The following is a 16495-nucleotide window of genomic DNA, read 5'->3' as shown; positions in this document are numbered from 1 at the left end:
ATTTATTGGGGATATTTTCATGCTTATGCAAGATAATGTCAGGCTACACATTGCAATAATTGTGCAGCAATATCATCAGAAGGTTGGGATTCCTCCCACGGTTTGGCCTGCTAGAAGTCCCGACCCCAACCCAATAGAATATATTTAAGACATCTAATGCCCCAAACGCAGTAGATCAACTGTTTTTAAGATTAGTTGAAATTTGGGATCAAATTGATCAAGATGAAATGAGGATCGCAAAAAAGAATTTTTATTTTAGATGTTCCAAAAAAGTAACCTTAAAAAACAAAAGAACAAACAAAAATTTTTTTATTACGACTGAAATTGTGATTTTTAAAATTTTGAATTAATTTTGGCGCGCAGTGTATTATGATCAAAATTATTTTGTTAATAGGGAACTTGCATAAAATTTTAAATTCGAAAAAAATGCTATAAATCACAACAGAACATAATTTAAAACATATATCAAACAAAAAAAAGTTTTTTGTCTTTCGTTTGGCCCATAAAGACGATTAAAAATTCAAATTATGGCAGCCAGCCCAAAACAGTCCCTCATTGGTCGTGACGTCATATCATTGTAGTATTGGATGTCCTCACCATTAATTCATTAGTTCATTAGGTTTGGCATTAGTTTTGACATTCAGTTTTATAAATATTTTGATAGTTGCTATTTCTGACTAATATTTGAGTGTTTTTGTTACGATAATTTCGAACTAATATTTAAGACAATTTTTAATTCATAGTTGAGCGTTTTTATTACTTAAGACAACTTTTTTAAAATGACCAAAGAGGGTTTTTCTAAAGACCAGTCTGATAACTTACATGTGTATGGTGGCCACATATTTTCAAAAGGGTGAAAATTTTTCCGTTGGAGAAGTTCGGGGAGTTACATAAAGCAGATACGTAAGTATATATGTATATTATACGTCGTTTTTTATCGGCTGATAATCCAATAAATATTTTATTGGGGTTTTTAATAGTTGTACTTCTACAAAATGGCCCTAAATAACACTTATAGTGTTTTCTTTTATTTTCCATAGTAAACCTTCTTTCTTTTCCTTTAAAAACCGTATCAAACTCCAATCTCAACAAACTGGTATATATTATTACAATGGCATACGATAAATGTGATTAAAATATAAATATAACCATACATATAAATAAAATATAATGATGTGACGTCACGCGTAGTTTGAAATGGTTTAAATACACAGAAGATTTTAAATTTGTACTTAAGTTATTATGAGTTTTTGAAGCGTGAAATTTTGGAAATCTCGTTTTTAAACAAAACTGAACATTATTATTTATATTATTATGAATACGAACTGAACATTATTATGCAATAAAAAGAATGTGCAAGTTCCCTATTCATATAAGAATAATTTTTCAATATTTTTCCTGTACTAACTAATCCGCAACACCCACATTACAAAATATTAGATCCCATAAACATTGGCCAAAACCTATTCGAACTTTGTAATTAAAGTAAAATTATTAATTGATCGTAACGATTTATGACGAGGCATAAAAAATTTGGAGAGAAATATTCAAGTTATGGGTTTCTTATGAGTCTTAAGTTAATCGTGCATATATAAGTCGATTTTTTTACTTTCGAGATTTATTTAGTAAGCTACGAGTACGTCAATTAGTTGTAGAAGACAAGAAACGGACAGTGGGACCGGTCCAGTTCGATTTCTGGCGCAGTCGGAGGTCTAGGAGCCCCACGGAGACTCCTTCAGGTGTCTCGCATGGAAAGTGCCTGTCAACTGATCGCCTTCCATCTATACCGACGTTCTCTACAGGGACGGAACAGCAAATATTTCAGATCTTAGATATTGTATATCTTACAAGAATAAAAAACCGTTAACAGCCCAGTAAATGACCGTTTTGGGGTGTAATTTTCAGGGGCAACTCAAAATTGCATGAAAATTTGGATTTAGATTCTACTTACCCTCCAGTTTAAAGTTGAATTTTGTGCCGTTGGTTGCTTTTACTTGTGGGGTGACAGTCACCCCTTCTCAGGGGGTGAGAAAACGAGTGTTTAAAATAAGCCCGGAAATGGAAAAATTAAATGATTATAAGCAACTTTCGTTTTATAGAGTTTTTGTTTAAGTTAATACTTTTCGAGTTATTTGCGATTGAAAATGTTCATTTTTCGACAAAAAAACTACGTTTTCGGACGGTTTTTCACAAATAACTCAAAATGTAAATATTTTATCGAACAATTAATATACCTAGCAAAAGTGTAGCTTATAAAAAAGTGTAAGCTTTTATAAAAATGGTGTATCAGTAAAGTATATAAGCCGAGTAAAAGCAAAGTTGTAGCTTATGAAAAATACGTTCCTATTCGTCTAATTCCAAATCGAATATTTTAACGTTATATCACTGAAAAATTAAGCAATGTTCGGAAAGAACTTATTAACATTTGTTAAAGTGTTTAAAAAAGCTTTATTTTTGTGTTTTACAAAAGTTTCTAGCATCAAAAATAAACAAGTTACGCTGAAAAAAAAGTTGGCCCCTTTTTTTGATAAAAAAATTTGTGAAAATCTCCCTCTATTTAGCACCCTAAATAATAGTAATCGTTACCGCTTTACCATTTACTGTAAATGTATAGTATTTTTACTACAAAAACGTTATTACGTAGGTCAAAATTTTTGACGTAAGAGAACTGTCAAAACATTAGAATGTGACTTTTCATTATTGCCGTGTTTATAATAAACATAGCAATAATGAAAAGTCACATTCTAATGTTTTGACAGTTCTCTTACGTCAAAAATTTTGACCTACGTAATAACGTTTTTGTAGTAAAAATACTATATTATGTGTATTGTTTATATGATCTGTAAATTTAACCGGTTTAAAGTGCTTATTTTTGAAAAAATTTGGTTTTATATTAAAAAAAAAATTCTAAAAATTTTGGAAAAATTTCTTTTTTTCAAAATAACTGAAAAAGTATTAGTGATACAAAAAATCTCAAGGAGTAAAAAAATGTAGGTTTTGCTGTTATAAATATGCTAGTTTCATTTTGTTTTTCTGTAAGACAAAAATTGGTTAATATATGGCTGTTCAAAGTTTGAACACAATTGTGATTTGTGACTCGTTCAAGCCCTTTCAACTATAACCCTTTCAAAAATAAGCACTTTAAACCGGTGAAACTGACAGATCATATAAAAAATAGGTAAGTAAAGTAAATTGTTTGTAAAGCGGTAACCATTCATTTCATTTGGGGAGCTAAACACGGGGAGATTTTCATGATTTTTTTACAAAAAAAGGGGCCAACTTTATTTTGAGCGTAACTCGCTTAGTTTTAATGCTAGAAACTTTTATAAACAATTAAAATAAAGCTTTTTTTAAACACTTTAACAAAGTTTAAATGGATTTTTCCCGAAAAGTGCTTCATTTTTTGGCTATTTCACGATGAAATATTCGATTTGAAATTGGACGAATAAAAACGTATTTTCCATGAGCTACAAATTTGCGTTTACTGGATCTATAGACTTCACGAATACACAACTCTTTTGGTTTTTTTCTAAGCTACATTTTTGCTAAAAACATTTTTTTCGATAAAATATTTACTTTTTGAGATATTTTCGAAAAACTGTCTGAAAACGTAGTTTTTTTTGTCGAAAAATAAACATTTTCAATCGCAAATAACTCTAAAAGTATTGACTTACATAAAAACTCTATAGAACGAAAGTTGATTATAATCAGTCAATTTATCCATTTCCGGGCTTATCTTTAACGTATGTTTTTTCAGCCCCGAGAAGGGGTGACTGGCACCCCCTAGTAAAAGCAACCAAAGGCACAAATTCAACTTTAAAGTGGAGGGCAAGTAAAACCTAAATCCAAATTTTCATGCAATTCTAAGTTGCCCCTGAAAATTACACGGTATTGCCGTATTTCCCGTTCATTTATTGGGTTATAAACGCGGCAAAAATGTGTGATGAACACAATATTCCAGCTACAAAAGAGCTGATATCAATATTACGTGGCGCAAAAATGTATTTTCATTTTGATGGAAAATAAAATTATTATAGTGTTATTTTGAAAGACTGTTCCATAATATTTGCTAACTTTGAAATAAAACGCGCCACGAAAGAAGTTTGCAGCGTGAGGACCATTCGTTGCGTGTTTTATTCCAAATTTAGCAAATATTATGAAAAAATAAAACTAGAATTTTATTTTTCATAAAAATGAAAACACATTTTTGCGCTATATAATATTCATAGGGAGCGTTCAAGTATTACGTAACGCGATTTTTGAAGATTTTTGACCCCCCTCCCCTCCTACGTAACGCACTGTAATGGGCGTTTAACTATTAGGTACGTAACGCAATGTTTGACCCCCCCTCCCAACCTGCGTTACGTAATACTTGAACGGTCCTAAAGCTCTTCTATAGCTGGAATATTGTGTATGCCACCAACTTTTACCACGCTTAGCAGAATTTTATTCATGTATCAGAATTTTTTCAAAATATTTATAACTTTAATGTACATTTACACGTTAAGCCTTATAAACCACTACGACAGTGGTTACGACACTAAACTTGGGATCGGGTAATCCGAGTTCATATCCCAGCCATCCCAATATTTTTTCGTGTCGAATGAACACTAGATTTCTTCTCTACTCGTAATAGGTTGAAAAATATATATTGGGATGGCTGGCAAATGAACTCGGATTACCCAATCACAAATTTAGCGTCGTATTCACTAGATCATTTCGGCGATAATAGTTAAGTGCATTAGAATTTTGGAGTTCAATAACTTCTAAACGGTTTAAACGATTTTGATCACAAAATACGCGTTTGAAAGGTATTGACAAGTAGAGTCTGATGCACGTGAGGTCAAATATGATATCTAAAGGTATAATATTTAATGAGCTTCAAAATCTGTTTTTATTATAGGAAATGTATTTGATCACACTGAAGCCTATAACTTGTCTGGAGTCCTACTTCAAACTTTTAGTTATTGGCGCAATTCGTAGGTGGAAATTTTGAGTAATTAATAAAAAACTAAAATTTTCAAATTTGTTGGTAAATACTGGGTCATGTGTATGCCCGATCTTGACTTTTATATGATAATATCGAGTGGACACGGAGAATCCTAGATGGAGACCAAGGAGGACGACAATAAGCATGGGAAAACCTCAAAAGATATGGGTAAATGAGATAAGAGCAGTGGCAGGAAAACAGTCGATTAGATTGGCGCAAGATAGAGAAAGATGGAAGCAATTAGGAGAGACCTACAGTCAGGACCATTATATATAAGTAACCATTATAATATGGACTAAAGACAGTATATTTATATAACAAACAATATATTATTATAATCTTCGTAAAAATATATAATAAACAATAAGTGCTTGTACTATTTGTTTTTGGAACGAGTATGATTAGAGTTACCAAGTAAAGTACTGGCCTGGCTCCATCCTTCTCGCTGAATTGTAGTCGAAACGAGTATTTTTCTTGTAGTAAACTTTTTTAATTTGAGCGATAATGATCTAAGAGGATATAGTTTCTTAATGTGACAGTTGTATATAAGTATATTATATGGGAAAATATCTATTGATATATGTATTTACCAACAAGCAATATTAACAAATTACTTAAATATAATTATGATGAAATTGATGTTTGATTGCTCATCTGCGATTTTATAACGGATTTATTGAAAATAAAATAGTCAAATAAATCCATAATTCACAAAATATTATGGGTCTAGTCACCAAAGTTTTGTAGATAAAATTGTAGAGTGAAAAATAATTTTAGTAATCGTTACTATTTAAAGTTCACATTTGCCTATTTTATCTTCAATTCGTCTATAATTCACAAAAGGTTATGGGTCCAGCGTTGTTTTTACAGTAATTGTAGACAGATTGGATGAATAGTAGGTTTGTGTGGTTAGTGGTAAACCACTAGAGCTTCTTAATTGCTATTATCTTGCTGACAATCATTGTCGGTAAAATTTATTTCGAATGTACGTAGTTGAGAAAGTAGTTCATCAAGACTTTTGTCCTTACCTTTGGGTAGTAGCATTATCTAGAGTTTTGCATATAATCATTACATCAGGTACCTTACTTCATTTCTTCATTTCAAGTCTGTTATTTAGCTTATTGAAAATTCGTTTTAACTTTGCAATGTGTATTGACACATCATCTCCAAGATGAAAACAAAGAAAAGAAATCTGAGCAAAGTTTAAGCAAGTGATCTTTGGAGGAGGATTCAAACCGTTGAATCCAAACCGTTACTATTTGCTTTTCTATAAAAATCAGTTTTGGCTTTATACTCTTTTTTTTTAGCTTCAGTTACTGTTTCCGCAATAGGATTAGTTTTCACTAACCTGCCACCTCTCACATCTTAACAGCCTTCATGGTGGCTCAACATCAACATGTCGCACATTTTTTCTTTCACCATTGACTTTCCTGTTCGATTCAGAATATAAATTGCTACCAACTAGTTCTGATGAAGAATCTGTAGATGAAGATGAAGTCACAGAATAAACAGGAAGATATAACCTAAGTGATCGTAATCGAACTAAAAAGCCTTCACGTCTAATCGTTTCTGCAATTACCGTAAAAAGAAAGGACACTGGGCCTATAACCTTTTGTGAATTATAGATTTATTGAAGATAAAATAGGCATATCTGAACTTTAAATAGTGACGTTTTTATTCAAATTATTTGACTGAAAATTTCAACAAGTATTCGTTGCTACTGTTTTTATTATTACTCATGATCGATCTGTTCAGATAAAAATGGGATCCGTGGTTTCGTTTCTCCAGTTTATGTTTGGCTCTTAAAGTTTTTATAGATTTTAAGATCTCCCTGTAAGTCTCTCTCACATCTGTATTTTATTTGATGTAATACCGTCACTAATTTCTAACAATAACCAATACGATCTCCTTTATCCCATATCTAAATTTAAAATTACCATCGACACCCACACTAACAATGCACCGTAGTGTTCTTAGTTTGTTGATTGCGCGTTAAGTCGTGAATACCAATTTGACAAACAAGATACTAGCGTTGATATCTTTCATTAATCTTTTCTTTTGTGACTGTATAGATTTTTACGATTTCGAAGACAATGCTGGAATATGCGACAAGCATAAATATCGGTGTGATAAGAGGTTCTAGCTTAGTTTAGACACGAAAGAATTTAGAATTGTTTATAGGAAATGTAAGGCTGCATACTATCACCTCTATTATTTAACGCTTATTCTGAAGAGGTAATGCGAGAAACTCTGGAAGATGAAACAGTCGGCATAAGAGTAAATGGAGTCTTAGTTAACAACATCAGATATGCAGATGATACAGTAATCATAGCCGATAATTTACAAGACCTGCAAATATTCATGAGTAAAATAGTAAGGTGTACTAGGGAGTACGGACTCTCTCTCAATATCAAAAAGACAAAGTTTATGAAAATTAGTAAAAACAACCATAATACTAACGAAATCTTGATAGTAGAGGGCCAGCAGATCGAAAGAGTAAAAAAGTACACTTACCTAGGGACACTTATAACCGAAAATAATGACTACACTGCAGAAATAAAAGTCAGAATCGAGAAAGCACGTTCTAATTTTATGAAAATGAAAAAGGTCCTATGTAGCAAAGATTTAACATTAGCTCTTAAAGTACGCCTAACAAAATGTTACGTATATAGTGTACTATACTATGGACTGGAGTCATGGACGTTAAATGTAGAGACAATGAGACGACTTAACGCCTTTGAAATGTGGACGTATAGAAGAATTATGAGGGTTTCCTGGGTAGATAGAGTTACGAACAATGAAGTACTGAGAAGAATAGGTAAAGAGAAGGAAGTTGAACTTACAATTAAAGAAAGAAAACTACAGTACCTCGGACATGTGATGCGGGGCGAGAAGTATGGCATCCTGCGACTCATAATGCAGGGAAAGATAGATGGCAGAAGGAGCATCGGCAGAAGACGAATTTCATGGCTGAAGAACCTGAGAGAATGGTTTGGATGCAGCTCAAAACAACTATTTAGAGCTACTGCCTCAAAAATTAAAATAGCTATGATGATTGCCAACCTCCGTAGCGGAGATGGCACCTGAAGAAGAAGAATGACACTAGGCAATATAAAGTCTATTCCTAATTATTGTTTGTTCTTCTTAATAATAAAATAAAACATTCAGTAAGAAAAGCGTACAACAGAAAAAATTACATGAGTTATGGTCAGGGATCCCACCCCTATTTTCACCATTTACTACTAACAAGCTAATTTTTCGTGAGTAGCTTCATTTTGACGAGACGCCCAACTTTTTTCCTTACAACAATTTCCTTATGGGAGATAACAAAGATAGCAGGGATAGTCCAGTCGAGTTAGACGAATAACAGGCCTAACCTTGTATGCCGAGCTGCCCCAAATTTTGTTTTTCTAATCTTTAGGGAGGGTCAATAGTAGTGTAAATTTAAAATCTCGTCTAAATTTCGGCGTTGCGTTAGCCGTCATTTTGATTTTAAACGGGAACCGTTTTTGCTCAATATCTCCGCCATTTTCAACTTCTCGACAAAAAGTATGAAAACTAAAATTGTTGAAAATGTGATTTTCTATAATTTCTTTAATTTCATTACAATTTTTTTCGTGCGGTCGATATTTTACACAGTTATGGGGAAAATAACGACAGTTATTATTTTCCCACATAAGTCTCATCTCTGCGATGAGAAAATATACTTGACGTAGCTTCAATTTTGATATCAGAAAAGTGATATTAAATGCTTCAAATGATTAAGTTTAATAACAAAAAATTATTAACTAACAAAACAATAAAACTTACCCTCATCGCAAGAAGTGCCATCACACAAAACTTTGGCTTGACTACAGTTTTTTCCTTGCCATACCTCTGGACAATGACAGTAATAGTCAGATTGAGTTTTAAAACAGGGAGCACCATTTTGGCAGGGATCTGGATTGCAGTGGTCATAGTCGTTCTAGAAAAATAAAAGGATATGCATACATATTTTCAAAGTGCAAAATCACAATGTTTATTTAACTTATGTATACATACCTCACACTCGTGGCCAGTGATTCCTACAGGGCAGATACACTTGTATCCATTTACTTGGTCTACACATTCTCCACCGTTTTTGCATGGATTTGATTCGCAGTCATCTATATCGGTGTGGCAATCTCTCCCTGAAAATAAATTATAATTAACACCAGAAAACAATCGAATGTATTTTGTTTCACCCATTTTGACAACGCAACTCCTCTGTCATTAGACCACAAAATGACAAATGAGGTGTCGACTGAGAGCTTATAACCCAAAGATAGTATTAGAGGTAAGAAATTTGATGTCGGACTTCCGGTTTTAGAGTTGCAACCGGAAGTACTGTTTTAAAGTCGCCTAAAGAGAACAAGAAATATATTATTCGAAGCGCCCTAGCAAGATCAGAACAAAATAATATCTACTTCTGGTTTCATGCCTATCTGTCCGTCCGTCTATATGTCCGCGAATAGAACTCCTACGTTATTAAAACATGCAGAATGAGAAATAAGGTGTCGAATGGAAGCTTAGAACCCAAAAATAGTTTTACAGGTGAGAAATTTGAACTCGGACATTAGTTTGAGAATTTCACCGAAAGCACTGTGTTACAGTCGCCAAAAGAGTACAAGCGGTATATTATTCGACGCGCCTTAGCAAGAGAAGAACAAATATATACTTTCGGTTTCATGTTTGTCTGTCCGTCCGTCTGTCTGTCCGCGAATATAATTCCTACGTTATTAAAACAGATCAAATGACAAATGAGGTGTCGAATGAGAGCTTATAACCCAAAGATGATATTAGAGGTGAGAAATTTAACCTGAGACTTCTGGTTTTAGAGTTACAACCGGAAGTACTGTTTTAAAGTCACCGAAATAGTATAAGTGATATAATATTTGACGTGCCTTAGCAAAATGAAAACAAATATATACTTCCGGTTTCATGCATGTCTGTCCGTCCGTCTGTCGTTCCGAGAATATAATTTCTACATGATTAGAGCTAACAGAATGACAAATGAGGCGTCGAGTGAGAGCTTATAATTCTAGGATGATATTTAAGGCGAGAAATTTAACCTCGATCTTCCGGTTGCAGAGTTGTAACCGGAAGAACTGCTTTAAAATGGCCGAAATAGTACAAGCGATATATTATTTTAGGCGCCTTAGCAAAATGAGAATAAATATATACTTCCAGTTTTTATATCGTTTGCGGTTAAAAAGGTGCCAAAATTAACTCAAAATGAGTGAAATCGTTTATGAATCGACGTTAAAATTACACGAAGAGTACAAATACCGGCTTCCGGTTCTACTTCCGGTCACGGTGGGTGAAAACCTAGAACTTACAAATTCCAATTGCTTGTTTTAAATGGAGATTCTGTAACGAATATGTTAAATTTTACCGGTACGTTATTTTTTGGAGTTTTAACCTAAGAAGCAATTCCATAACTCTTACAAATAACGTCCTGGTAAATTTTAATATTTTAACGGATACGTTAAAAATTAGTTCAAATTCAATTTTACCACTTGTTTGACCACCCAAAATAGAAGATTAAGTGTGGTTATGTTTCAATTTGTTTTCGTTAAGCTTGGTTTTTGTTGATTGTTTTCTTTTGCCGTTGTTATGAATTATGGAAAATTTAAAATCGCGATTAACAAGAATGAGTAATGAAAAAAGTAATTTCCATAAACAACAAAATTTTACTGTTTTTGATGTAAAATGTGTCCATATTGTCCAATTATAATAAAAATTGTTGTCTGTGCAGTCCTGTTAAGCTTTTTCAATGAATTGAGCATTTCTGTTCGACGGCACATTAAAAAATATTAAAACAAAAATTTTACACCCAATTACATTTTTCGTAAGTTAATAATAAAAAAGTTTTCGCTTTTGATAATAAACTCTTTTCACATATCTGCATTTTTATTTTGAATTATAACAAAAAATAAATACATAAACAAAGTTTTAACTATTTAAAATGGGAAATAAGCCACAATATTATTAAAAAATGATTTTTTATTAACGTTTCGACGCCCAAATCGGGTGCCGTTGTCAAAATACAAAATACTATTAATATAAACAAAAATGTTGTTGCTTAGTAAAAAAATTTTTCTAATAATTTATTTAATTTGACTCATTTATATCGAAATGCTAAACGAAACCAATTGTGTCGCAAATTCCTCGGTGGAATGCAGTAGGATGTGGATACCCATACTGAAAGAGGAAGTCAATAGAAAGAAAATACCACAATTAGTAAGTCAATAGTCGAGTTAGTACATATTTTATATTTTAGTATTACTTATATACCCATGTATTATTGATATTATTTATAATTTAAACAAAATTATAGTAAAGTCAGAATTTGGTATTAATTTTGAGAGTAAATTAAATGTAAGACCAAATACTTACGATGTCGGGATAGTATCACGAGGTTTTTCCTGGTTTTCCCTCGTGATTTACTATGAGATCTCTAACGCGAGAATTTTAATGTCACCGTTGCATGTGGTTGTCTTTTTAAAGACAGATCACATGCTATGATTTTTTTGTGACGGATATTGTTGAGTTGGGGTTGATTTCATGTAATCGAATGAACTATCTTTCAGTAAAGTCGTCCCAGGAACGCAACTCATAAATATTGGCAATATCATTTTAAAGTCTTCTACTTTAAAATGTATCATGTGTATCTGAATTGCCGATATAAATGAGTCAAATTAAATAAATTATTAGAAGAATTTTTTTACTAAGCAATAACATTTTTGTTTATATTAATAGTATTTTGTATTTTGACAACGGCACCCGATTTGGGCGTCGAAACGTTAATAAAAAATCATTTTTTAATAATATTGTGGCTTATTTCCCATTCTAAATAGTTAAAATTGTAAAAATGCCACAAGAAAATAGCTTCAGAATAAACAAAGTTTAGAAGAACATATTACATGAAATATCTATGAATTATCTCCTCTCGACGGCCTTCACCAACGTTGTACCAACCATTATCTACTGGAATTGGATTTTCATGTTATGGCTCTTCATCTATTAAATCCTCATCATCAGGCATGTCGACTCTTCTTGTTCGTGCTATGTTGTGTAAAATAACACAACTGTGAATGATTTCTGCTACTTTATTGGGACTGTAATATAAGGCCCTTTGTCCATGTATACAAAGAAACCTGTTTTTTAGTAGACCTATTGAATGTTCAATTTTTAGTCTTAAAAAGCTGAAAGCCTGCTATTAAATCTTGAATGAGGAGAATTAGGTGGAGGAGCATTCACTGAAACCAGTAACCAAGGTTCCAAAGGGTACCCACTATCTCTTATCAAGTAGTTAGGTAAATTATTGTTTATATATTCTTTTTCCAATTCTTCTCTAACCCTAGACATCATCCAAATTGCAGAATCGTGATTTATAGGGCATTTATAGCAAGAAAGTTATTATTATGGTCACAGATGGCTTGAATATTAATGGCGTAAAAGTTTTTACGGCAACAAAATATTGGACCTGGATAAACTGGATGATGGGCAGGAGGTGATACTATTCGAATTAAGCTACTATCCACAATTTTGAAAACAAGGAGCCAGTTCGCTAAAACCTCGTTTAATTATTTGCTTGTCTTCTTGAGTTGAAGGGAATTTTATCCAGCGATTTTCCAATTGTTGGTTAATGGCTCACTTCCTGCAAACATCTACTTACTATTAAAAATTGGTTGACTCACGGCAAAACACCACCCTATATAGGCCTTGGGCCCGCATATACAATTATTATTTATGACCACACCGTTGAAACTTTTTGTACTTGTTATTTTTGTGGAGTCGGACAAATTTTGAGCTTGGCGCATTATGGTAGTGGGGCGTTTTTCTGTCAAGCGGTGACGAAGTTGTCAATTTTATGCAAGAAAAAAATTTATTACCACATTGGTCATTCTATTTTAATCAATGGATTTTATCATATAAACAACGAAAACAATTTTGTCGGACAAAAATATTGGGGCATATGACGCGTCGGACACGCTAAATATGTCAAATTTATGAAAATAATAAATTTATTACCACATCGATAATTTTAACGGTATCTATCATAAAACCTTTTTACAATAATGTGGTAACCTTGTCGGACAATTTTCACGGGGCATATGCGCAGTCGGACGCGCCGAAGATGTCAATTTCCTGAAAATTTTTTATTTATTACCACAGATGTCATTTTTATTTTGTACTGTTCTTTTACATGTGTAATGCATATTGGATCACTTGTCGGACAAAAATAATGGGGCGTTTTGGTACAATTAAAAGAAAAAGTAATTTTTATGCATACAGGGTGTTTGGTAAAGAATGGGCCATAGCTTAACCTCAGGTTCCTGAGGTTAAAATAGGCCGATTTAAGCTAACTTACCTTAGTACAAAGTTTATAATAGCCGAGATACAGGGTGTCAAAGTTAAACTTTTTTTTTATTTATTATTGAATATTTCCTGATAGGTATGAGATAACAACATGAAATTTTATATCTGGGGGTTTCTTGAGTCGAGAAATCTAAATTTCTTACCAAAAATTATGCATTACCCAGAGGGCGCCACATATGCCTTTCAGCACTTATTTATTACGTTCAATTTTTTTTATCCCTCACTCTGTATAATTTTGACATTAAAATTTTTATTTTCCTATTAGTTTTACTTAAAAAAGGTATACTTCTTTCATCTTCCTAAACTCAACCGTTTTTGAGATAAACGCATTTTAAATATGCGATACACCATCATTTTTAGCATAATATCATTGTAGTTACACCCAAAAAATAACTTAAAATTTATGAAAATAATAAATTTATTACCACATGGATAATTTTAACGGTATCTACCATAAAACCTTTTTTCAATAATGTGGTAACCTTGTCGGACAATTTTCACGGGGCATATGCGCAGTCGGACGCGCCGAAGATGTCAATTTCCTGAAAATTTTTTATTTATTACCACAGATGTTATTTTTATTTTGTACTGTTTTTTTACATGTGTAATGTATATTGGATCACTTGTCGGACAAAAATAATGGGGCGTTTTGGTACAATTTAAAAAAAAAATAATTTTTACACATTTTTGACTTCATATTAAATTACGTATTTTTCGGCTCATATTACCCGTATGCGCGCCAATGGTGAATATTAAATTCATTAAATGGTGAATATAAATATTAGATTTTTTGATTTAGAATATAACTACTTATAACCTGATACTTGTGTCGGAAATTTTTTTTAATTGGAAAAAAAAAACTACAGAACGATGTTTGTCGTTGTTCAAGGAGTATGTAAGCAAATATCAGATCACAATTTTTCTAAAATTCTCCCTCCTGTCGGAAAAATTTTTAAGAAAATTTTGGGTACAGCTCTACGTCATACCCTTTTAAATGTTTTACTTAGCGTGTGTACCAATTTTGAGCTAAATCGATTCAAAAATCACCGAGAAAACTCTTTTAAAATTTTTTGATATTACTTTCTCGTCGATAGCCTAAAAGAATTAAGTTTTCTGTTCGTTTGCCCCAAGATTTTTGTCAAACAATTACATTTTTTGTTTAAGAATATAATTACTTGTAACTTACTACCTTTGTCGGAAAAATGGTTGTAAAGATAAGGGATACACGAATCCAGCATAATTTAAAAGTATAGTTTATCAATAAAAATTAAATTTTTTGTCCGACTTTGGATTTGCCCCAATATTTTTGTCGGACACTTAGATTTTTTGATTTGGAATATAACTACTTATAACCTGATACTTGTGTCGGGAATTTTTTTTTATTTCGAGAAAAAAAAAACTACAGAACGATATTTGTCGTTGTTCAAGGAGTATGTACGCAAATATCACATCAAAATTTTTCTAAAATTTTCCCTCTTGTCCGAAATTTTTTTGGGAAAATTTTAAGTACAGCTCTACGTCATACCCTTTTAAATGTTTTACTTAGTGTGTGTGTTAATTTTCAGCTAAATCGATTCAAAAATAACCGAGAAAAACTGTTTTAAAATATTTTTGGATAATACCTCCTCGTCCATAGCCTAAAAGAATTAAGTTTCCTGTTCGTTTGCCCCAACATTTTTGTCAGACAATTAAATTTTTTGTTTAAGAGTATAATTACTTGTATCCTACTACTTTTGTCGGAAAAATGGTTGTAAAGATAAGGGATGCACGAACCCAGAATAGTTTAAAAGTATAGTTTATTAATAAAAATTAAATTTTTTGTCCGACTTTGGATGTGCCCCACTATTTATGTCGGGAACTTAGATTTTTTGATTTGGAATATAACTACTTATAACCTGATACATGTGCTGAAATTTTTTTTTAATTCGATAAAAAAATACAGAACGATGTTTGTCGTTGTTCAAGGAGTATATAAGCAAATATCAGATCACAATTTTTCTAAAATTTTCCCACTTGTCGGAAAATTTTTTAAGAAAATTTTGGGCACAGATCTACGTCATACCCTTTTAAACATTTTACTTAGTGTGTGTACCAATTTTGAGCTAAATCGATTCAAAAATAACCGAGAAAACTCTTTTAAAATTTTTTGATATTACTTTCTCGTCGATAGCCTAAAAGAATTAAGTTTTCTGTTCGTTTGCCCCAAGATTTTTGTCAAACAATTACATTTTTTGTTTAAGAATATAATTACTTGTAACTTATTACCTTTGTCGGAAAAATGGTTGTAAAGATAAGGGATACACGAACCCAGCATAATTTAAAAGTATAGTTTATCAATAAAAATTAAATTTTTTGTCTGACTTTGGCTTTGCCCCAATATTTTTGTCGGACACTTAGATTTTTTGATTTGGAATATAACTACTTATAACCTGCTACATGTGCTGAAATTTTTTTTTTAATTTGAGAAAAAAATACAGAATGATGTTTGTCGTTGTTCAAGGAGTACGTACACAAATTATCAGATCACAATTTTTCTAAAATTTTCCCTCTTGTCGGAAAATTTTTTAAGAAAATTTTGGGTTCCGATCTACGTCATACCCTTTAAATGCTTTACTTAGCGTGTGTACCAATTTTCAGCTAAATCGATTCAAAAGTAACCGAGAAACACTCTTTTAAATTTTTTTTTTGATAATACCTCCTCGTCGATAGCCTAAAAAAATTAAGTTTTCTGTTCGTTTGCCCCAACATTTTTGTCAGACAATTACATTTTTTGTTTAAGAATATAATTACTTGTAACCTACTACTTTTGTCGGAAAAATGGTTGTAAAGATAAGGGATGCACGAACCCAGCATTATTTGAAAGTATACTTTACTAATAAAAATTAAATTTTTTGTCCGACTGTCGAGTTGCCCCAATATTTTTGTCCGACACTTTGATTTTTTTATTAAGAATATAATTACTTATAATTTACTAATGTTGTCGGAAAAATGGTTTTAAAGGTAAGGGTTGCACGAACCCAGTATTTTTTAAAAGACAGTTTATTAATAAAAATTAAATTTTTTATCCGACTTTGGATTTGACCCAATATTTTTGTCGGACAC

General features: G+C 32.0%; 1 protein-coding gene across 1 annotated transcript in view; it reads right to left on the bottom strand.

Annotated features, from left to right (window-relative positions):
- Positions 1-16495, bottom strand: part of LOC114325346 (protein jagged-1b) — a 698311-nt gene that overhangs the window by 36293 nt on the left and 645523 nt on the right. The window contains exons 10-11 of the mRNA XM_028273403.2: positions 9032-9159; positions 8801-8954 (exon numbers count right to left, since the gene is read on the bottom strand). Of these exons, the coding sequence (XP_028129204.1) occupies positions 8801-8954; positions 9032-9159 (282 nt within the window). The remainder of the gene's footprint in view (positions 1-8800; positions 8955-9031; positions 9160-16495) is intronic.

The sequence above is a fragment of the Diabrotica virgifera genome, chromosome 1, assembly GCF_917563875.1.
Source record: "Diabrotica virgifera virgifera chromosome 1, PGI_DIABVI_V3a".
NCBI classification, from domain to species: Eukaryota; Metazoa; Arthropoda; class Insecta; order Coleoptera; family Chrysomelidae; genus Diabrotica; species Diabrotica virgifera.
The sequence above is the reverse complement of the archived record's forward strand: the minus strand, read 5'-3'. Positions and strand labels throughout refer to the sequence as shown.